Here is a 23,254-nt window from a genome sequence, read left to right on the forward strand (position 1 = left end):
CCCACAGTAAACCTGACCCTCTGTCAGCCAGACACACTAACAGGTAAACAAGACTCTCGGTTCCTACCTAGTAGCACTACTGTTTCCTAAAGTGATATATGTGTTGTCCTTGGAGACGGGTAATCTGTGAAGTGCTGCTGTCCAGGACAGTAGGGACAAGAAGAGATCTGTGGCTCAATGACCTGCCAGTCTAGCCTAATCAGGAAGCCCTAGTTCCCAGTGAGAGACCCTGTCCAAAGAATGTGGGCAGCACCTGAGGAACAACACCCAAGGGTGACTTCCAGCCTCAATGCTCAACTACACACACACACACACACACACACACACACACACACACACACACTCATGCACACACACACACACACACACACACACACACACACTCATGCTCAACTACACACACACACACACTCATGCACACACACACACTCATGCTCAACTACACACACACACACTCATGCACACACACACACACACACACACACACTCATGCTCAACTACACACACAATCATGCTCAACTACACACACACTCACTCATGCACACACACACTCACTCATGCACACACACACACACACTCATGCACACACACACACTCATGCACACACACACACTCATGCACACACACACACTCATGCACACACACACACACTCATGCACACACACACACACTCATGCACACACACACTCATGCACACACACACACTCATGCACACACACAACACACTCATGCACACATACACTCATGCATGCATGTACACACTTGTGAGCACGCACTCTCAAAGCAATGCATGTCTGCCTAGGTCTTTGTGCTCTCCTGTGACGCCAATGGACTGCAGATCAGAAGCTGGGGAGCACGGCTGAGGCCTGCGTTCCCCGCCAAACCCTGCAGGCAGACTCAGCCTGGTTGCACTTGGGGTTGTGCCCCTCCGCTTCACAGGCCTGACATTCCCTGAGGCTGTTTTCACAGGAGTGCAGAAAATGCAGGATGTTTATCCAAAGGGAGGCTTCCCATTTCCTCTTGCCACTTGTCACCGGAACAGGTGAGTACCTGTGCCACCACAGGAACTGCCACTGAGCCAGGATCTTCACACTGGAAGAGAAGGTGCCGCCCCGGGGTCCCCACAAAGATCTTTGGTCTCTAAGAGTATTTTTGCTTCCCTTACTCAACACTCAGGAGTATAGAGGTTTTGGGATTTTACCATTTAGGAATGTGCCTGACATCTGTCCCTGGAGTCCTAGGGAGGCTTATGGCTGCTCCCCATCAGTCTGTGTTTCCACAGCTCAGGCAAGCAAAGAATACAGCAAAATGGCCAGGCAGATGAAAAGTAGCAGTTCGAGCAGGACTATGTGGTCTCCGACATGCACCGTAATAAAGTAGCTGGGGTCGGGTAAGCCATGTGGCAGGCCTGGTCTGTTGGGAACACTGAGAGCAGACTGCCCGGGTCTGTCTGTTCCTTCCTCAGTCTCTCCCATTGGTTCAGCCTGCATCACAACTCCCCAGAGTGCCCTAATAGGAAAAGCCCTCTGACTGCTCTGTGGGTGGTGTGTCTCAGACGCAGACGCCAGGCAATCAGCAACTGAACACCTTCATTTGCACAAGAGCTTTCAGCACAGGAGGAGAGCAAGAATGGATGCCCAGTCATTGGAAAAGTCCTATTCCTGTTCATTGACTTCTGAGCCCTTAGAGCCACACAGCCCACTTGCAGGCTCCGAGGAGTTCACATCCCAGGCCAGTGGTAGCATCTGTACCCATGTCACCCGTGAGCAGGGCACAGCTTCAGGGCAGCAGCAGCCTTCTTTCCAACCCTCATATCTGCCAAGGAGACCCTGTCTCACCCACTCTTCCTCAAGCTGGAGGCCCAAAGCCTTAGTCAGCTTCAGGAAGTTTCATGAGGAAGGAAGGACTAAGAGTCAGAGGAACACTCCCTCGTGGGTGCTGTCCTCCGTGACCCAGGTGGCCTGGACTTCAGCTCTGAGAGCCTTTCAAGTTAAGTGTTTAGTCTGAGCCCTAACTGCTGTCTTAGCGGCTCTGTGAGCATGGGAAGGATGGCCCGCATTGGGCCCTCTGAGCCCATTAGGCATTACTGCTGCATAATAGTGCCTGGAGGCCAGGGAACATACCCTTAATCAAGTTTAATTCAAATTTGTTCTAGAATGCTCAGCGAGGGTGCAACTGTCTTGTTCACCTTTTGATTCTCAGTCCTGTATATGAAACCTGGCTTCAGTTAACAATCGTGTTATGCCAGGCCTCGTGCTGAGTGTGTACGTTTCATTTGACAAGACTAATGTTTGTTCAACTGGGTGCACTCGACTCGCTCTCCTGGAACGGCAGCTCTGCCTCACTTTCCTCCTCTTTATCTCTTTTGAGAACCAGGTGGCATTACAGTAAGGCTCTTGCAGGTGAAGTGCTGCCTTAATTTGATAGCCGAGATCTGACTCCTCAGCGGGCTTGTCACCTCCCTTGGATGCCTCCAAAGCATACCCTAGTGCATTCCAGAGTAGTTCCCTAGGTTTGATCTCCAGCACCAGGGGAAACAAAGCACAATTGGCCCCAAAGCAAATCCCCAAACCTAGTCCCTATGCCTTCATCTCGCTCTCTGCCACCTCTCTCCATGTACAACACCAGACGTTCAGGCCAAACTCAGGGTTCTCCCAACTGTTCTCTGTCAGGCACAAGCCCTTGGCAAGCCCTCTGCCCCACCTCCAGGATGATGGCTGGGATCACACCCTTCCCAGCTCCATGCTTCACCCTACACCCTGGCTCATGGGCAATCTCTCAGTATTAATTAGCCAAGATACCTCACTAGGGCCCACACCCTCCAGCTTTTGTCCTTAGGGCTAGCAACAAATGGAAAACTGCATTTACCATTTTGTTTCAAGCAATCCACCTGAAGAAAAATCTCACAGACACACTGATAAAAACACAACATAACATGTGAATCTTGTTCTTCACTGTGATGCTGAGGCCAATGTCCATGGATAGATCATGTTACATTTACATGGGGAACACGGTGCAGATGCAGAGAAAGCAGGAAGAATTTCTGTCCCCTGCTACAAGGTGATCACCACGATACATTTGTAAATAAGGCTCCTTTAACCCAGGATTTTAACCCCTGCACTCACAAAGCAGAGGCAGAAGCAGGCGGATCTCTAGGTCTACACAGTGAGCTCCAGGCCAGTCAGGGCTCCATAGTGAGACTCTGTTTCAAGAAAGAGAAGTGGGGCTGGGAGTGGTAGCACACAATCCCAGCACCCTGGGGGCAGAGGCAGGTGGATCTCTGAGTTCAAGGCCAGCCTGGTAGACAGAGAAAGTTCCAGGACAGCCAAGGCTACACAGTGAAACATTGTCTCAAAAAACCGGCAGAAAAAAAAAAAAGGAAAAGAAAGGGAAGTGCTGATAAAATGTTTCTTACCTCAGAAGGGAGGGAAAAAGGAGCAGAAATAAGCCACACCCAGTGCCCCCTTCCTGAATCCCTGTATTACAGAGTCTGAACCAAAACAGTGTTTATTTTCCATCACCAAGTTGTGAGGCAATTGGTGACACAGCCACAGGTAACTACAATACCACATTGGACTTAACCACGGATTGTGTTGCCTAACAAAAATCAGCACATGAGTGTCAGTCACCGCTCTACTGCTCTGAAGAGAACCCATGACCAACCAACCGCTTGTTTGTTTGTTTGTTGTTGTTGTTGTTTGTTTGTTTGTTTAGTTTTTAAAATTTTTATTCATTGGTGTTTTCCCTGAATGTATATCTGTGTGAGGATGTCAGAAGTCCTGTAACTGGAGTTACAGACAGCTGTGAGCTGCCATGTGAGTGCTGGGAATTGAACCCAGGTCCTCTGGAAGAGCTGCCAGTGGTCTTAACCACTGAGCAATCTCTCCAGCCCCCCAACCAGCTCTTACACAACAGAGCATTTAATGGGGCTGGCTGAGGCTTAGTCCATTATCAACATGGCAGGAATGTGGCAGAACATAGGACACTCAGGCAGCAGCTGAGAGCTACATCCTGATCCACCCCCAGTGGCACACTTCATCCAACAAGGCCACACCTCCTAATCCTTCTAATCCTTTCAAACAGTACCACTCCCTGGTGACTAAGCATTCCAATATGTGAGCCTATGGGGGCCAGTCTCTTTTAAACCGCCACAGTGAGTAAGTCAGAGACTTAAAATGTGCTTGCGCAGCTAGACCCACACTCTGTGTGTCTGTCATCTTTGTTGTGAGAACTGTCAGCTAGGCTGCTGTCCAGGGAAGATGAGGCACACACTAAGCAGAGCTGGACCCAACTGCAGCTTGGAGTCCAGCCTGGATCTCTGAATTCTACCCAGCTTGCAGATTTTTTTTTAAGAGGATTTTTTAAAGAACTGTTGTTTGAACTCATTGAAGTTTGGCTGACTTATTTGTGCAATAATATGGTGAAAACAGATAATTGATCAAAAAAACAATCCTCACAAATTAAAAACCAACTGGAATAAAGGAGCTTAATTTTATATCTTATTAATGACATAACCACACAGGGAATAATAATTTCTAATAATTCAAGACATGAGCCTATATATCTCTGGAAAGATATAACCTAAAGACAAAATATACCACAGGGAATTTTAAATTACATTCACTAGTATTATTGCTAATTTAAAAAATAGCTATGTTATTACTTTAAAATAAATACACACATATATACATACATATTCTACACTCTACCTATATTCATACATACATATATATTAGAATAAAGTCAATACATAATAATGACAATGTATCAAGACCTTAAAGAAGTGAGGCGGCATTTTAGTTGCTGTTTTTGTTGGAAAGATCAGCTGGACGAGCAAGCACACACCTATGGGTCCAGTTTGGGTGATGGAGGGGAAGGAGCAGGTTTGGAGGAGCAGGCTCTGGGCCTCAGGCTTGGCCCTTTCCCACCTGAGCCACCTTCCTGGTCCCTCACCATTCCACAGTTTCTCCTCCTATGTATATTTAGAATTTTGTCTGCAGAACACCTGCTCCTTCTGGGAATATGGATGGTTCCTGCGGAGCAAAAGCTAGTGTAGCTAAAGAAAGGCTGTCAGGAGAAGAACAGGCCTGAACGGAGATTCCGCTGCAGTGCACAGCGGCTGTGGCCAGGGTAAAAAGGGTGCTAACCTCTCTAATCTGACTTCGACTCGCCCTCTCTCTCCAGTGGGCAACTCTCCCGACATTAGCTAGCAAAGCCTTGGTCATGAAACTCCAACACCGGCCACTCAAGGTCAGATGTAGGGATGGAAAAGTGGTTCCACAGAGAAGAGTGGCCTCAGAGCACGACTTCCGAAACAAGCAGACTCCTTGGTTATTGCCCTCCCTCTCCAGGGGAACAGAGTCAGGGCCCAGTGATCTCATAGGTTAAAGGAATCTCCAGGAATACGCAAGGAAGACATGGCAGGACCCAGGCAGGCTCCCACAGATACACACCTAAGTTGTACATGTCCAAGATGGAGGACACTTAGCCTTCATGCAGAGATGGCCATGAGGCTGGACAGGCATGGGGTAGCTGCCACAGAGATCTCAGAAAGGCAGAGGAAGCTGTTTCTTTGCTGCATGAGTGAAGGTTCTCATCCCTCAGACTGTGTTACTCATAATCCATGTGACCCTATCCTCTGAGTACTGAGAGACTTGAGCAGGACAGCTTAGGTAGGCAACTGCCCCAGAGTCCCACTATGGTCAAAGGAGCTGAAGATGTCACCACCAGGGAAGACGGGATTGAGGAGGTGTGAGAATATGGCAGATAGGAGGGTCATAGTGAACACCTGAAAAACCTCTGGGTAGAAGACCGGACGACAAGAAGTACAAGGAAATCCGGTTCAAATAACCAGAAGCAAGAGTTTCCCAATGGTGGAATCTGCCAAGAAAGACCAAAGGCTACAGAACACTTCAGCTTCCATATCAAAGCAAAGCCTGCCTGTGGAGATGACAGCAGCCATTATAGCATTCATTAGGGTTAGATATTCAAGCTAAAATAGAGACAGATCAAACACATTACCTGCTGAAAGTCAAGCCATACTCCTAAAGCGATTACCCTCACATACTGGACCTTGACTCTGAGGAGGTATGGCCTGAACCCACAGAGCCTTGGGGCAGCTCTTTCCTTTAAAATGAGAGTGTTGACCCAGCTGGTCCAACTGCCTGGGTGGAGTAGGCAAAACTGGACTCTTTGGGGCTAACCTTTTCCTTGTGCTGCCCCCCCACACACACACACAAACACAAAGTTTTGCCCACCTCATGCAATCATAGGCACACTGGCCATTGCCAGAGCACCTGCAGTGGGTGGAACAATACTCAGGAGATGAGGGGACACACAGCAGGGAACAGCCAACCTGCAGCAGGCTCTGCTTGCTTAGGTTTCGCTTGCAGCTTTGTTACCGGGATGGCTAAACCAGTGCAAGAAGCCAGTGCCTTTTCAAGTATTCACCTGGAGGATGCCTCGGAGCCTTCCCTAACTCCAAGCTTGACTTACCTAGAAATCTCTGGAACAGAGTAAATGAGCCATCCTCTATTTACAGCTTCCTCTGGCTCCCCTGAAGGACACACACTGTGCTTTTATTTGGAATCTTGTTTTGTTTGAGACAGGGTCCATTCTGTATCTCAGGCTGATGTACTATGTAACACATGCTGGCCTGGAGCCCAGGGTGACCCTCTTACCTCAGCCTCCTGAATGCTGGATTACAGGTATGAGCCACCATGGCTAGCTTATGACCTTGACTTCTATTCTCTATTGAAGAACAGTGGGTAGCACCATCCTTCCTTCTTATTCACCTAATAGAAATCAAAAGTCAAAGGCAAATGGGGCTTTGGAGATCATCTAGTTAAACCCTTCATTTTAGAGACAATAAAACTGAAAACTTAGGACCCTGAGTGTGGGTCAGTGGTGGAGTGCTTACCTAGCATGATCCCCAGAAGCTCAAAAATAAAACAAGACCATCCTAAAGATCTACTCGGCGTGTAGACTCAGTGTGGAGTCTGGGGCAACATCAAAGGATCAAAACCTTCATTTCTGGTCTTCACTCAGGATGCCCACACAAGTCTTCATCCTACACTGTCCTTTATCCAAATGCCCTACTTCCTGATCCTTTTGCTTTCGCACAGCCCTCCCCTCCCCTTGCTAAATTTTCCATCTTGTCTGAGCAGGAGGCAGGAAAATGACAGGGCTCTCCAGCTGTGCTCAGTGCAAGGCGTTTTTTGGTTTGCTAACGTCTGCTAGCTAGCTGTTCTGAATCGCTCATCCTAGGCCTTTAGAGCTCCCAACAGAATAAGCTAATGTTTTGAATGTGTTTTGTAAGCTGTAAAACACTATACAAATATATGTTCTACTATTTTAGGATGTGGAATAATACAATCCCTTCAAACCGTGCTCTTGATTATCCTACCTCTGTGAGACAAAGGGAAGCAGAGGCAAGAAGGACAAGGAGAAGGAAGAGGAAAGGGAGGGTAAAGATGAGGTCACATGGGTCACATGCTTCTGTCTCTCCCCAGACCACAAGCCCATGGTTCATCCTATGGTTCCTTTATTCTCATGGTTCACCCAAAGAAAGGCTCAACTAATGGTTCCCTTTAAAACCTTCTAGACCAGGCATGGTGCTTATGATCCACCACTCAGAAGATTGAGGCAAGAAGATTTAAAAAAACAGTCTGGAGTCAATCGGAGGTGGCGCACCCCTTTAATCCCTCCCAGAATGGGGAGGCAGATGCAGGTGGATCACTGTGAGTTCAAGGCCAGGCTGGTCTGCTGAGTGAGTTCCAGGAAAGCTACACAGAGAAACCCTGTTTCAAAAAACCCAAAACTAAGAAAAAAACATAAAACAGTCTGGGCTACACAGTGAAACACTGACAAAAACAATGCATGTAGCCCAGAAGGTAGAGCATCCGCCCAGCAGGCGTGAAGCCCTGGGTTCAGTTCCCAGCACCGCAGAAACTGGGAGTGGGGGCGCATGCCTGTAATTCTAGCACTCAGGGAGCAGAGGCAGGAAGATCACAAGTTCAGAATTACCCCCAGCTACACAGGGAGTTTGAGGCCACCCTGAGCTTCGTGAGACCTGCCTCAAAAAGAACAACAACAACAACAAATCTACTCTGGACCAAGGGTTTAGTTCATGGTTCAGCACTTGCCTAGGGTGGATGAGGCCTTGGGTTCAATTACCAGCATCAAAATAAATAATAAATTTAAGAAAATAAAAACCCTTCTATTTCACTGCAAAACCCCCACAAGAGTTCCCATACATAAGAAGCACATAAAAGGAGAGTATAGAGACTTTGGTCAAAGGATACCAACTTCAAGTTAAATAAGAAGAATAAATTCAAGAGATCTACTGCATATCATCATAACTGTAGTTAATACCAATATTACATTCTTGAAAAATTACTGAGTAGATTTCAACTATTTTTCACCACAGGAAAATAAATATGTGAGGGAACAGATACCTTAATTAGTTTTACATACTTTAAAGCATCATGTGGTACATAATGAATACTGTGTTGTTTAAAAGCCTTGGTGTAATGGCATATGACTATAATCCCAGTCCTTGGAAGGAAGAAGCAAAGAGGAAGGTCATAAGTTCAAGGTCAGCTTGGGCTACCTGAGAACTCTCTCTCTACCTACTCACCCACCCTCTAGAAAATTTAGGCTCAGTAAGTAAAGGTCTTGCCACACAAGCATGAAGACTTCTGTTTGAACCCCAAGAACCAACATAAAAAGCCAGATGTGGTGGCAGGTGTCTATAATTGCAGTGGTCCTGCAGTGAGATGGAAACTAGCCTGGCATAGACAGCCATGAACAAGAGACCCTGCCTGGCGCAGGAGAGATGGCTCAGTGGTGAAGACCACTTCCTGCTTTTCCAGAGGACCAGAGTTTGATTTTCAGCACCCATGTTAGGTGGCTCACAACTGTCTGTAACGGCAGTTCCAGGGTACCTCTTGTCCCCACAGGCACTGACATTCACAAACCCTCCTACAGACACATGCATACACATAATTAAAAATAAAACATTTAAAGGGGTGTAGAGAGATAGGTGTAGTGGCGCACAGCTTTAATCCCAGCACTCAGGAGGCAGAGTCAGGCAGATCTCTGAGTGTAAGGCCAGCCTAGTCTACACAGAAAGTTCCAGGACTCCCAGGGCTCTATAGAGACCCTGTCTGATAAGATAAAATGAAAGGGTATGGAAGACTAGAGTGGTTGTTCAGTGGCTAAGAGCACTGGCTACTCTTCCAGAGGAACCTCTTCCAGAGGTTCAATTCCCAGAACCCATATGACAGCTAACAACTGTCCGTAACTCTAGTTCCAGGGAACCTGATGTCCTCTTCCGGCCTTGGTGGGCACCAGACATTGCACAGATTTTATATGCAGGTGAACTCCCATACACATAAAATAAATTTAGAGAGAGAGTGACTCTGCCTCAAAGTTGTAGGTAAGATCTAATACCTGAGGCTTTCCTCTACTGTCTAAATACATGCCATACATACTCTCTTTCTTCTCTCCGTCTCTCTGTCTTCTTTTCTGTCTTTGTGTGTATGTTTGTCTCTCTTACACACACACACACACACACACATTTAAGTGCAGGTAGTCGCTTGCTACCTGTCCCCAAACAGCAGTATATCAATGTGACGATTGAGAAATGCCCTTCCCTTCCCTCTTTTCCAACTCACCAAATCATGTCTAAATGTTATTCAGCATCACTGTGAGGATCATTTTCATCCCTAAGCCAGTGTCACTGGACAGCCCTGGCTCACTGGAAGGCCAGGGACACTCCCCAGTAGGACACTCCCGATAGAACAGAGTCAGGTATCTTCTCATGAGCTCCTAGACAAGCTGGTAGGGCTCTTTGGTCTCCTCTAAACTCCTACTTCCTCCCAGATTCTTCACCTTTGACTCTGATAGCATAGCCACCTATGTTGGGGGCAACCAGGCTTCTGCAGGCTTTTCTGAACTTGATCCTAAAAAGGACCTAAAAGGTTTCCAATATGCCTCCAAGTAATTTTCTTGTTAGAAACAACCACAACAAACAAACAAACAGAGAATGACCATGGCCAGAAGACGCCCATCCGCTAGAGGCCCAATCAGTAAGGAGGGGACCACAGAGGGCAGAAAGTCAGAATTCCAGCCACCCTAACAGAGAGTCACAGTCCAGGGTCCCACCTATAGCCACCCCCCTACCTGTGCTTCCAAATGGGATGGTAGACAGTCCTATAGGACAGGAGCTTGGGAAAAATCTATGAATGCAGTGCACAAACCAGAGTGACTGCTCCTGGCCTGAGGAGGACTAAGGCAGGAGTCCCCATATCTGGACTGTTCACTGAGTTCATATCATAAAGTGTCATCTCAGCCCCTGCTGCAAGCATACAGGCCTCAGCCACCATTTCAGTGTTTAAGAACAGTTCCCAGGCAGGAAGGACAAGAAGGACTAGAACAGATGGGGCCTGCAGACTCTATGGCCTGGCAGGTTGAGAGAGACAAAACACGGAGCAGAATGCCTTTGATGAAGCAGCCATCCAGTAACCATAGTTGGAACTAATACAACGATTTCATCAGTCCTGGCTTAATGGGACAGGCTCATGGACTCTGGGTCCCCTTGAGTAGTTCACATGTACAGGGTCTGGCCATCCCCATTCCTGATCCTAATGAGAGGAAAAGGTTCCCATTTGGAAATGCAAGAACATGAGATGAAGAGGATTTATTGAAGGCCCCCAAATCTCTCTCTTAGAACCTACAGAGGGCTCACATGAGCCCAGTTCAAAGGGCATGACTCTGACAGCGTTGGCTTCTTAAACTCAGAAGGAGGGCATCAGAGAAAGAAGAGAACGTGACCCACTACATTGTTTTTTGACTCCCAAATTAGTCCAAAGCCAGGCTCTATTTTTAGTGACTTCCCTCCCTCTCCACATCAGAATCCTTCAACAAATCCCTTTTTCTAAAGGTAGAATTTCAGCCAAGCATGGTGGTGCATGCCTGTCATCTCAGCACTCAGGAAGATGAGGCAGGAGGATTGAGAGTTTGAGGCCATCCTGGGCTACACAAAATGAGCTCAAGATCAACTTGAACCATATAGCAAGACTTGGTTTCAAAAATAACAACAAAACCAATGAAATGTGTGGGCTTGTGACATATAATTCAGTGTACAGCATTTCCATGAATGCATGAATCCCCTGGGTTTGAACTCCAGAACTACAAATAATTAATAATAATGATGATGATAAAATGTGAATCTGAATAGATTCTAAATATAATATCCAATTTTCAGGAAAACACTGGCCAAGATACATCTTAAATGACACAAGAATACAATTAACATAGTCCAGAATATTTAGAATTACAGAATAAGTGACTCAGATCTGTAATACTTAAATTACAAAAAGAACAAATGAAGAGACAGTGTATTAAAGAGACTAGATTTGATATCTGCATCAAAATTTGAACAAACCAACTGTCAAAATCTATAAACTAATCAGAAAACAGAACCACATCCAAATATTCCCTGAAATTATGAACAGATTGTTGGAGGCCAGCCTGGTCTATGGAGTGAGTTCCAGGGCAACCAAGGTTACACAGAGGAACTCTGTCTTGAAAAACCAAAAAACCAAACACCAAAACCAAACAGAGAACAGATTGTTCCAAGTAATGATACACACCCTTAATCCCAGCACTTGGGAGGCAGAGGCAAGTGGATCTCCGTGAGTTCACGGCCAACCTGGTCTACAGAGCTAGGACAGCCAGGGCTACACAGAGAAACCCTGTCTCAAAACAAACAAACTAACAAAACAGGTTGATGGGCACTGGAGAGACAGTTCAGCACCTAACATTGTGTACTATTCTTGTAGAGGACCCAGATTCAGCACCCATATTGGGTGGCGCAAACTACCTATAACCAGTTCAAAGGAGATCCAAAATTTTGGGCCTCTTCAGTCACTTGCTCTAGGGTGCTTACCCACACACAAACACAAATACACATAATTAACAATAAATCTTATTTCAAAAGAACAGGTTGTTGAGCTGCACATTCAGCTCTGAGACAGTGTGCCTGCCTAGTTTTCATGAGACTCTGGGTTTGATTCCTAGCAAACCTTCCCCAGAAAGAAGGAAATGCATACTTAGACATGATGACTGCACTATGGTTACATTTGTACGAAGCTCTGGATTCTTGGAAGTGTACACTAGAACTGATAATGGAATGTTGGAATGTCTGGGATTTGTTTCAGGAGGAAGGGAGAGGAGTAAATGAAACTTGATTGGTTATGATGATAATGGCTGTGGCTGAGTAATTGGAACACAGGGCTTTATTAGACTATTCCCTCTATTATTATATATGCTTGAAATTTTCCACAGTAACCTTGTTTTGTTTGTTTGTTTAAATGGTATCTCTTCTAATTTCTCCACCAGAAAAACATTTTTTAAATCCACAGCCAGACATGGCCACTCATGCCTGAAGTCCCAGACATGGCCATTCACGCCTGTAGTCCAGCAATTGTAAAGCAGAGGCAGGTGAAGCATCCTAAATCCAAGGCCACCTGGGTCACGTAGTGAATTCCAGGCCAGTTCAGGCTACAGAGTAAGATTCTGTTTCCAAAAAACAAACAAAGCACAAAACCCTACGACATCTACCCATCCTACCAGCGCTGGGAAAAATATTACCAAAGTTGCCCCCTTTTCCCTGGCAAGAAATGCAAAAATGATTGCCTTGAGTAAAATTGACAGTGTCACTATTCTAAAAGAAGGCCACTTTAACACATACCCACACTCCCAAAAAACTCAGCCACTGGGGCCAGATAAGACCTCTAATTGACAATCATTATTTCCTAACCTGGCAATTGAGTCCTGTCATTATATCTTTACACTATGCACTATTACACTGTAGATTTTGCTAGTCCATGACTTTTTTTTTTTTTTTTGGTTTTTTGAGACAGAGTTTCTCTGTGGCTTTGAAGGCTATCCTGGAACTAGCTCTTGTAGACCAGGCTAGCCTCGAACTCACAGAGATCCACCTGCCTCTGCCTCCCGAGTGCTGGGATTAAAGGCGTGTGCCACCAATGCCCAGCTAGTCCATGACTATTAGCTAACACAATAATCCAGACACTATGCCTGACAAATCCATTTTGAGAGGAACAAACTCCATGAGGTTCTCAGTGTACTCTGCGCCGATCCAGAAAACAATCAGGTTCTCTATGTCCAGCCGTCTTTGGTTCAAGATTTCTCCATGGTATACGAGGTAAAAGGGAATTATGGATTTTGCTGGGCATTTAGAGAGAGATGTCTCACCTGGATTTACCTCTCTCTCCCTGTCTTTCATTCAGTCTCATTCTCTGCCATGTGGACCGCATTCCTCTTCCCTTCCTCTTCCCCCTTCTCTCTCTCTGGATTCCAATAATTTTCCCATAATGCTTTGGGTGTCTCCCTCTCCTGAAACCTAACTGAGCCCTTCATCTTCCTACTTGACTACCCATCATTACACACTGCCTGTGTGGCACCTCCCAGACACAAGGCTGCCCACAATTCCTCCTAGAGATTATCTATGGTTTGGCTCTTGAAGAGAGACCTGACCCGACTAAGGGCTAAAGGGTATGAAGTACCATATTTTTTCCTCCTATACCCTCCATGAAGCCAAATCCAGTGCTTGCTCTTGGCTAAGATACCTTCCCTAACTTATTGAAGATCAGTTTGTATATCACAAAACATTTACAAGTTCTTATAGCTGATATGGACAAGGCCACTGATCTATGCGGACCCTTTGTGCAATTTTAAAGTAAATTATTACATGTATTTATTTACTGTGTGCAAATATGTATCTGAGTCTATTGCACAGTTGGGGGGAGGGATGCACACACCTGTGTCCACATAAGAAGATGCCAAAATAGGGTACCAGGCATCTCTTCCACCACTCTCCACTTACCCCTTTTGAACCTGGGGCTCTCATTTTCTCAGAGAGGCTGGAAGCCAGCAGGTCTTAGAGGTCCCTCCTGTCTCTGCCCACATCCCTCAGTAGTGGGGCTGCAGATTTGTATGAGGTGGCTAGCTTGTTGTGTGTGTGCTGGGATAGTGCAGCAAACCACTGAGCCACCTCGCCATTTTGCTTTGTGTAATCTTTTTTAAGGTTTACTTTTATGTGTATGGGTGTTTTGCTTACATGTATGTCTGTATACCACTTGTACCTGGTGTCTGTGGAGGCCAGAACAGAGTGTCAGATCCCCTGGAACAGGAGTTATGGATGGTTGTAAGCCACCATGTGGGTGCTGGGGATTGAACTCAGGTCCTCTAGAGCAGTCAGTGCTCTTAACTGTTAAACCATCTCCCCAGTACCCAATAAACAGGTATTTTGGTACTGGGGCTTGAACCCAGGGCCTCATAGGTACTGGGTAAGCCCTCTACCACAGCACCACCTCCCAGACCCTTTGAGCACTTTTTCCCCAAAGGTACTGTGTCAGGTATTTACAAGGTCTGGCCTTAATCTCGTGGCATGCCTTGGATATATGTACAGGTAAAATTCATCATCTTGTGCTCTTGCTGTACATTGATACATCTCTATAAATGAGTGAGTGTGTAAATGAATGAATTAATGAATGGGGCCCCTTCCTCTAACAGGATGTAGCCCCTACCAGCTCACACAGTTTGCACAGCAGAGTCTGAGACGGAGATCAGCCTTCTCCCAATCTGTTACTCCTTGGGAAAAGCAGAGCTGATATAACCGTATGTAGTGAACCTGAGACCAGAAACAGAAAATCCTTCCTTATGGAGCTCTCCAGTGCTTAAAGAATCTGCCTTCACCCCGACAGGCCGAGACACAGCTCTGGGTGTGGCAGCACGGATGCCTACTGAATTCTAGTCAGGCTCTTCAGCCTTGAATGTTGAAGCCACCCCCTCACAGAGCCCAAGTCAGCACAGTCTGGGGATGAAAAAACAAATTCAGCTTGAGGTGACAGGAGGTGACATGGCAATAGGAAAGAACCAGGATTCGACTCCCTAGGAACCTCAGTTCTCCTGTGGGGTTAGAAATTTAATCACACCTTCTTTTGACCCTCTCCCCAATACTATGAAGTTTCTGACTGCTACAAAATTCAAAGATATCCCTGTGCAATGCTCTTTGCTGAATGCCTAGAGGTACATGCCATGGGGCTTTCTCCCCATTGGTGGGCCGATCTGCTCATCAGCATCTCAGAACAGAACCTGCTAAATTTGGTATCAGGTGCCTGAGACGCACTGGCAAGAGGGAGCAGAAGCCATCCCGACCCTGATGGAGAGACAGACCATGCCGTTGTCTGTTTAGCGGACATGCTGTGATAAGCTGACCAGCAGCTGGAAGAGTGAGTCCTGTCCCCTAAGGGTCCTCAGTCCCGAGAGTTGGTGACAAATCACCAACTCACCTCCTGAGCCCGAAAGCTGAAGGACCTCAAGAACACAGGCCCAAGTGTGAGCCCTTCGCGCAGCTGGCAAGATGTGTTGTAAGTGCTTAATCCATCAAGAGCCCACGGTTCCTGGACACATGGCACTGGATGGGCCTGTCCTGTAGCAGGGGTTATAGGTAGAATAGAAATGAAACACTGAGGAGTGTGGGCAGGATACAACAGCCTCTTTCCTGTCCCTCTGCACTGCCAGGTCTTTCCAAAACCCCATATGCTTGTCTCTGCAACATCTGATCAACAGCTAACCGGAAGAAAAATGGCAAACTCCCCATATAGAGCTCTCAACTACAAGGTGTTTTTCCATTCCGCTGTAGCTTTTCCTTGGAGCCAGAGGACTGAAGCATGGTGAGCTTCTGTCTTGAGCTAAATCCCAAACAACAACTCAACACACAGCAAGATGGACAGTGTTTGCAGTGCTAAGAGCTGTGTGCTACTCAACTGCATTATTGTAATAGCAAATGTAAATGGGCAAATTCCACCTCTAAAAGGTACGTTCACAGGCTGGCTTGTTTGAGGCAGATTCCGGGCTACTAAGAGCTTCATCCCTGTAAGTTGTCTAAGAAATGACTTCTGAGGAAATAAACACAGGAGAAACATAGTTGGGCTTCTGCAAAAGCAAAAATTAATCTTCCTTGGAGTTTTTGTGTTCTGGGAAAGGCAAAGCAATATATATTGGCAGCTTCGTATGGAGATGGCTGCACTGCCCCAAGGAGTATGCTACTCCCCAGGCCCAACTAGTGTAAAAAATAATGCTTCCATTTTACCCTGTCATCTCTTGGTCATCTTTAGTCGGTTGACATGGATTAGCGTTCGCATCCTCTGCATTCAAAGCAACTTGATTTTGCAGAACTGGGTTGGCAAACATCTGAAAGAAGCTGGGCTTGAACTACTTGACCAGATCTGCTCTGTTTCAGCTTTGCCACTGGTTTGAGGTGTTGATCTAAGTCATTAAGCCACGAGTTCGTATCTTGTGCTAGGTAATTCAATAGCATTTTGCTTCACCTGAAAGTGTCCACTAACCCTTGATGGAAGCACAGGACTGTGAGTATTATTGGGCCTGATGGTATCCAGTGGTCAATTTCCCTTTTCTCAAAGACAGTGACAGCCACGGAATGCTTAAGGAAAGCAAAAGACCAAGTTCATGGTCCAACTCCTCCCACCTCCCCCCATTCCTCGCAGTGACACTTATCTTCCCTGACAGCCACTCCCGTTGTGCTCTTTCCTCGACCCAACACAATGGACATATGCAGACACCGGCAGACAGGGAGGATGTCTTCCATCCCGTTGCTCCCCTGTGCAGAGGGACCAGGCTAAGGTTACATAAGCCCCTCTTGAGCTGTTGGTCCCCTGTGCTAGGGGGAAGGAAATTGGGGGATTGTGACGAAGTCACGGTCTGCAGGCCCTGACTAACCCTGTACTCACCATCCTGTTCTGTCAAGGCGGGGCGGCTGGAAACCTAGGGTCCCCCCCCCCCACACACACACACACACACGACCACCCAGCTCACGCCAATCTGGCAGGACTCGGAGTGCGGGCAGACCCGAACTGGCTATCCGCTAGATCGTGGGATTCCAGGCCCCGGCCCCAGACTCGAACCGCAGCTCCCTGCCCCCCAGGCACCCAGACCCGCGCTCTTACCTGCCCGGGCCGGGGCCGGGGCCGGGGCCGGGGCCGGGGCCAGGGCCGGGGCCCAGACCGAGACCAGGGGCCGGGGGTCCTGCTCGCGCAGCTCCAGCTGCGGGGAGCTGTCCGCCGCCAGCTAGTGCTGAAGGCGGCTTCCCTGCTCCGGGGCCCGGGCCCGGACCAGAGCTTCCGGGCGGCAGCGGCCCTTCACCCGCGCCGCCCTCCAGGCTGGCCTCGTTGCCCATGGTGGGCAGGCGGGGTCGGGGTCGCACTGCGCCCGGGCCGGCGGCTCCCGGGCGGCGCTCACACTCTCCACTCCACCGCTGCTGCCGCCATCTCCCAGCTCGGCTCGCACCGCCGCCTGATGCCGCGCATGCGCCTAGCGCGCACCCCTGCCCTGCACACGCCGCCCCCCCTTCCCCGCGCGCGCTCACGCCGGCCCGCGAAGACTCGTGTCCACGCGCCAGCCTCGGGGTCGACGGGAAAAGGCCTCCGGAGCCCGCGCGTGCGTCCTCCGCGGCCAGCGCGGCCGGCGTGTGCTGAATGGAGGCCGGCGGGGCCAGGCGGCTGGAGGTTCACTAGACCTCCGAGGCCACCCAAGAGCCGGGGTGGTGGCCTACGCGTGTCATGCCAGTCCTTGGGAGGCAGAGGCAGGAAAGCCAAGGTCACCAACTAAGCACGCAGCCCCTTTGAGGCCAGCCTACACCAAACCATTGTAAAAGAGAGTGGCCCGCAAGAGGGATCAAGCGGTAACCGGTGCTGTCTGTCGAGTCTGGGACCACATGTTGAAAGAAGTGAGTTAGGGACCACATGTTGAAGGAAGAGAACCAACTTCCTCACGCTGCACTCTCATCTCCACACCCGCCCGTGCCCCGAACCATATACAGACACAAATGAAGATGTCTTCTTTTAAAAGAGGATCTTGAGAGATGGTTTAGCAGTTAAGATCGTACACTGCTCCTCCAGAAGACATGTCCTGTTCCCAGCACCCACGTCAGTGGGCTTACAACTAACTGTCTGTATTTTAGTTCAGAGGGCTCCCATGTCTCTGTCCTCAACAAACGGGCACTCGTGCACACCCACACACATATGCATCATTAAAAACAGGAGCCATGCATAGCGGTGAACACCTTTAATCAGCACCCGGGAGGCAGAGGCAGGAAGATCTCCGTGAGTTCGAGGCCAGCCTAATCTACATAGAAAGTTCCAAGACAGCCAAGGCTACATAAAGAGATCCTGTCTCAAAACAAATAAATGCTTTTAGCCTGACATTGGTGGTGCATGCCTTTAATCCCAGCAGAGGCAGGAGGATCTCTATGAGTTTGAGGCCAACCGGGTATACAGAGTGAGTTCCAGGACAGCCAGGATTGCACAGTGAACCCCTGTCTTGAAAACAAAGAAGTTCTAATCCAACTGAACATCAGTGATCAGGCAAGTGCTGTCTGTTCAGGAGGGGAGGATGCAAGATGGTTTTCCCCAAACTCTGTAACAGAGCCGGTAAGAGAAGGACTTCAGAGCCCTCCACTTCCTGGTGTTTTCTGCCCTGTCTGCTGCTCTGGCTAAACTCCTGAGCCTGTCTGGTGCGGAGGGAGGAGAGTCTGCGTATGGTGGTCCTTGCTATGCTTCCTCCTGTGCTGAAGAGTGTTTGATTTTTGTTTCATGTCTGGTGACTACATGTGAACAAATTAGGAACCATATGAGTCAGCATCTCAGACTGGCTACTCCCCAGATAGGACCTGGGACTCACTAAGCCTCCATTTCCTAGTGTGCAAAGTTAGGATATTAACAGGCCCTCTAATAAAGAAAGTGGAGTCACTGGTGGAGGTAAAACACAAGAATGAGAGTCCAGCACATACCAGGCAATACTGCCATTGCTGTCTTTTTTTGTTTTGTTTTGTTTTGTTTTGTTTTTTTCCAAGACAGGGTTTGTCTGTGGCTTTGGAGGCTGTCCTGGAACTAGCTCTTGTAGACCAGGCTGACCTCGAACTCACAGAGACCCACCTGCCTCTGCCTCCCGAGTGCTGGGACTAAAGGCATGCGCCACCACCATCCGGCTATTGCTGTGCTTCTTGTGGTGACTTGGATTTGGAGGACTGGTGACAAATAAGCACTGTGGGCAGGCCAGTGGCCTGACTTTGTCCCATATTAGACTGTTTTATCTTTACAAACACCAGATATTGTGATGTTGCAAGCACTTTTATCTGGGGAGACATAAACATCTACTCACCCCAGATAGCACACCAAAAACAGACAAAAGTAATAATTCCATCAAGGTCCAACTTGGCAAGCCAATGAATTTATTAGACTCACCTACAGTGCATGGAAGACCCCAAAGCAGCCATATTACTGAAAAGTCTCACCCCCAACATGGATGGCAATTTTCCACAGATGCACAGCTGGAGTCCCCTTGATGTCACCTTCAGATGACCTCCCACCTTGATACATTCCAGCCCCTCCCAAAACCACAAGCCACATGCAATTAGAGCAAAAATTACACCCAGTGGGCAAGGATGTCCGAAGGTAATGGCTGGGATCTCAGGTGAGGGTCCCAACCGTTCCTACTCTGAGCTCAGTCTGGAGGGCTGCTGGTGAACAGTCACACCTCCTGATGACAACAGTAACAGCTACTGTGCACAGATAGCACTCTATGACTCGTGGGTTGGACCATGTTTATTTTGTCGTTTCTGTAGAAATCACAGAAGCTGTGGCTTCCCACAGATTTGTCAACATGTCCCTAGTTCCTTCCCATGGGAGTAATTAGCCCTACCCAGCAAGGGGGTCTGGGGAGTTGTTCTCCTCAGGGTGGATTCCTGGCTGTAAGTAGACCTCCAGGGTCTTTGTTACCTTAGTGACAAAGTCATGCACAGTGGACCCAGAAGGACCTAGAAGTGTGAGTTAGTGATGTCCTTCCTCTCCCAAACAATTCCATTTCCTCTGAGGAGCACTCCCTGGGCACACTCTCCTTCCACCCCTTCACTCACCCCAAGGACACTGACTGACCATGGGATGGTACTAACCTCTGGTGGTCTAGGGTTCTTGACCCAGACTCTTTTTTCTTTCTTGCCACACAAGTCATCTCCTATTTCATCTAGTTTGGATTGCCTGCCTGGGCTGGCCTTCAGCAGGTTCCTAAGGACTGGCCACTGGGCTCGACTCTCCATGAAGCTCTGAGCATTTATCTCACCTGTGCTTTCTAGTGGTTCACTACTAACCAGGCCTAAAAGTTACTCAGGAGGACCTTTGACCTTCACTCCCAAATGACCACATCTAGGCTGCAAACCTGATAAGAACCAGGGAAAATAGAGATTGCATTCAGTGTCTCCTCATGGAAAGGCTCTTGGCAAGCTATCTTCATTCAGGAGGACTCACTAAATTTGACTATGGAACAACTGTATGATGTGTCCAGTATCATGTCCCTGTAGGTCCAGCTGCTGTCTCTCCAGGAACAGGGTAACTTGAAAACTGTATGGTTTCCCAGGCCCTAGGCCTCCCTAGGGAATTTATCTTCTTCCCACTTTGGTATGCACACAACACATGGCAGACATTTTGGAGGAAATCCAGATGGGAGAAGAATCTACCTACATACCAAAAGGAAATGGATGTGCTTGCTTGCTTCTTCAGCCTGTACACTGAGACACTTGCAAAAGCTGAGAGGGAAGCCGGGAGTGGTGGTGCACGCTGTAATCCTGGGTCTTACAAAGTGGTGGTGGAGCAGTGGGGAGGAAAAATTAAAACCCTGCCTGAGCTATACAACTACCTTGTCTAAAGTGGGGTGGGGGCTGAAAAGATGGTTCAGCAGTCAAGAGCACTGGCTGTTCCTCTAGAGCAGTGTTTCTCAACCCCTTTGGCAAACTGCTATCTCAAAAAAATATTTACATTACAGCCGGGCATTGGTGGTGCACACCTATAATCCCAACACCCAGGAGGCAGAGGCAGGTGGATCTCTGTGAGTTCGAACCAGCCTGGTCTACAAGAGCTAATTCCAAGACAGCCTCCATTGCCACAGAGAACCCTGTCTCAAAAAAACAAAAACAAAAACAAATTTACACTACAACTCATAACAGTAGCAAAATTACAGTTACAAAGTAGCGATGAAATATTTTATGGATGGAATAATTTTATGGTTGGGGGTCACCACAACATGAGGAACTGAATTAGCAACATTAGGAAGGTTGAGAACCACTCTTCCAGAGTGAGCCGAGTTTGATTCCCAGCACCCACGTGATAGTTCAAAATTGCCTATACCTTCTTTCCAAGGAACCAGACACCACAGGCACCAGGCACACATGATCAGGTGCACAGACCTGAGGTGTCCCTGGCAAAACAACCACACACAATTTCTAAAAAAGTTCCCAGGCATTGGTGGTGCACACCTTTAATCATGGCACTTGGGAGGCAGAGGCAAGCGGATCTCTATGAGCTTGAGGTCAGCCTGGTCTACAGACGTAGTTTTAGGACAGTCAGGGCTACACAGAGAAACCCTGTCTTGAAAAACAACAGCAACAAAAAGTCTATAGGGGTAAAGAAGAAACTCTGAGGGCAAGAATAGGAGACAGGACTGGAGAGGTGGCTCAGTGAGTAAAATGCTTGCCATACAAGCAAAGGAACATGAGTTTGGATCCCAGCATGCAGGGACCAGTGCATGTGGTGTGCCTGTAATCCCATAAGTGAGGATCCATGGGACTCTACAGCCAACCAGTCAAGCTATTCCAGGTTCAGTGAGAACAACGTAGGGAAGAACGGAGAAAGACCTGATGTCAGGCTCTGGCTTCCACATGCTCACAGCAATCAGTGCACACAGTCTTCCACTGCCACACCCAAGACAGAGAAAAAAGAGTAGGCAGCTGGTTAGAAGTGGGTAAGGATAAGAAGGAGGAGTTGGCTGGGGAGAGGCTCAGTGGTTGAAAGACTTCTTAACAAAAGCATGAGGACCTCCTTTCACATCCCTACCAGCCCACATGAGTGCTAGGGGGGTCGACAGCCTGCCTGCAGTTCCAGCCTTGGAAGGAGGGCACAGGGGATTCCTAGAGCAAGCTGGCCAACAAAACTAAGCGTATTGTCAGGCTCTGGGTGTGACTGATAGAGCCTGCCGCTATAAATGGGATGGAGGAGCGACTGAAGATGATTCTCACCATCAACCTCAGGCCCCCCATGAGCACACACACAATGTGCATGCACACCCACATGCATGCACACACATGCATGCACACCCACATGCACGAACACATGCATGTGCACACATGCATGCACACATTATGCACACCACTCACACGCGCACGCACACCCACATGCATGCACACATGCATGCACACACATGCACAATGCACACGTGTGTGAATACACACGCATGCACATGTGCGTGCACACACATGCATGCACAACACATGCATGCAGCCCATGCATGCACACCTATGCATGCACACCCATGCATGCACACCTACATGCATGCACAACATTCACACACCCACATGCATGCACAACACTCACATACCCACATGCATGCACACCCACATATATGCACAGCACTCACACACGCTTGCACAACACTCACACACACATGCCTGCATAACACTCACACACATGCATGCACATACATGCATGCACACACATGCATGTACAACAATCATACAGCCACTGCATGTACACCACTCACACACACATGCATGTACAACACTCACACACATGCATCACAACACTCACACACACATGCATGCACACACACATGCATGCATGCATACCACTCTCCCACATGCATGCACACCACTCACACACATGCTTGCACACAATGCATGCACACCACTCACTCACACATGCATGCACAACACACACATGAATGCACACCACTCACTCACACACATGCATGCACAACACTCACTCACACACATACGTGTACAACACTCACTCACACATGCATACACACACATGCGTGCACAACACTCACACACATGCATGCACACACATGCATGCACAACACTCACACACATGCATGCACACCCAATGCATGCACAATACTCACACCCACACATGCATGCACACCCACATGCATGCACAACACTCACACACACACAGAAAAAGAGGGCCTGGAGAGATGGCTCAGCACCCTTGCCCATGTCAGTTGGCTAAAAAACACCTGTTACCCCAGCTCCATAGAATCCAATGCCTTTCCGGCACTCATGTACACATATCCCAACACACGCACCCATACAGATTAC

General features: G+C 48.0%; 1 protein-coding gene across 1 annotated transcript in view; it reads right to left on the minus strand.

Moving 5' to 3' along the window:
- The window catches only part of Bsn (bassoon presynaptic cytomatrix protein), an 83,747-nt gene extending 66,460 nt beyond the window's left edge, over positions 1-17,287 (minus strand). Inside the window, exon 1 of the mRNA XM_035443957.1 lies at positions 17,058-17,287. Within this exon, the coding sequence (XP_035299848.1) occupies positions 17,058-17,287 (230 nt within the window). The remainder of the gene's footprint in view (positions 1-17,057) is intronic.
- Between the last annotated feature and the right edge of the window lie 5,967 nt (positions 17,288-23,254).

The sequence above is a fragment of the Cricetulus griseus genome, chromosome 4, assembly GCF_003668045.3.
Source record: "Cricetulus griseus strain 17A/GY chromosome 4, alternate assembly CriGri-PICRH-1.0, whole genome shotgun sequence".
Classification (NCBI taxonomy): domain Eukaryota; kingdom Metazoa; phylum Chordata; class Mammalia; order Rodentia; family Cricetidae; genus Cricetulus; species Cricetulus griseus.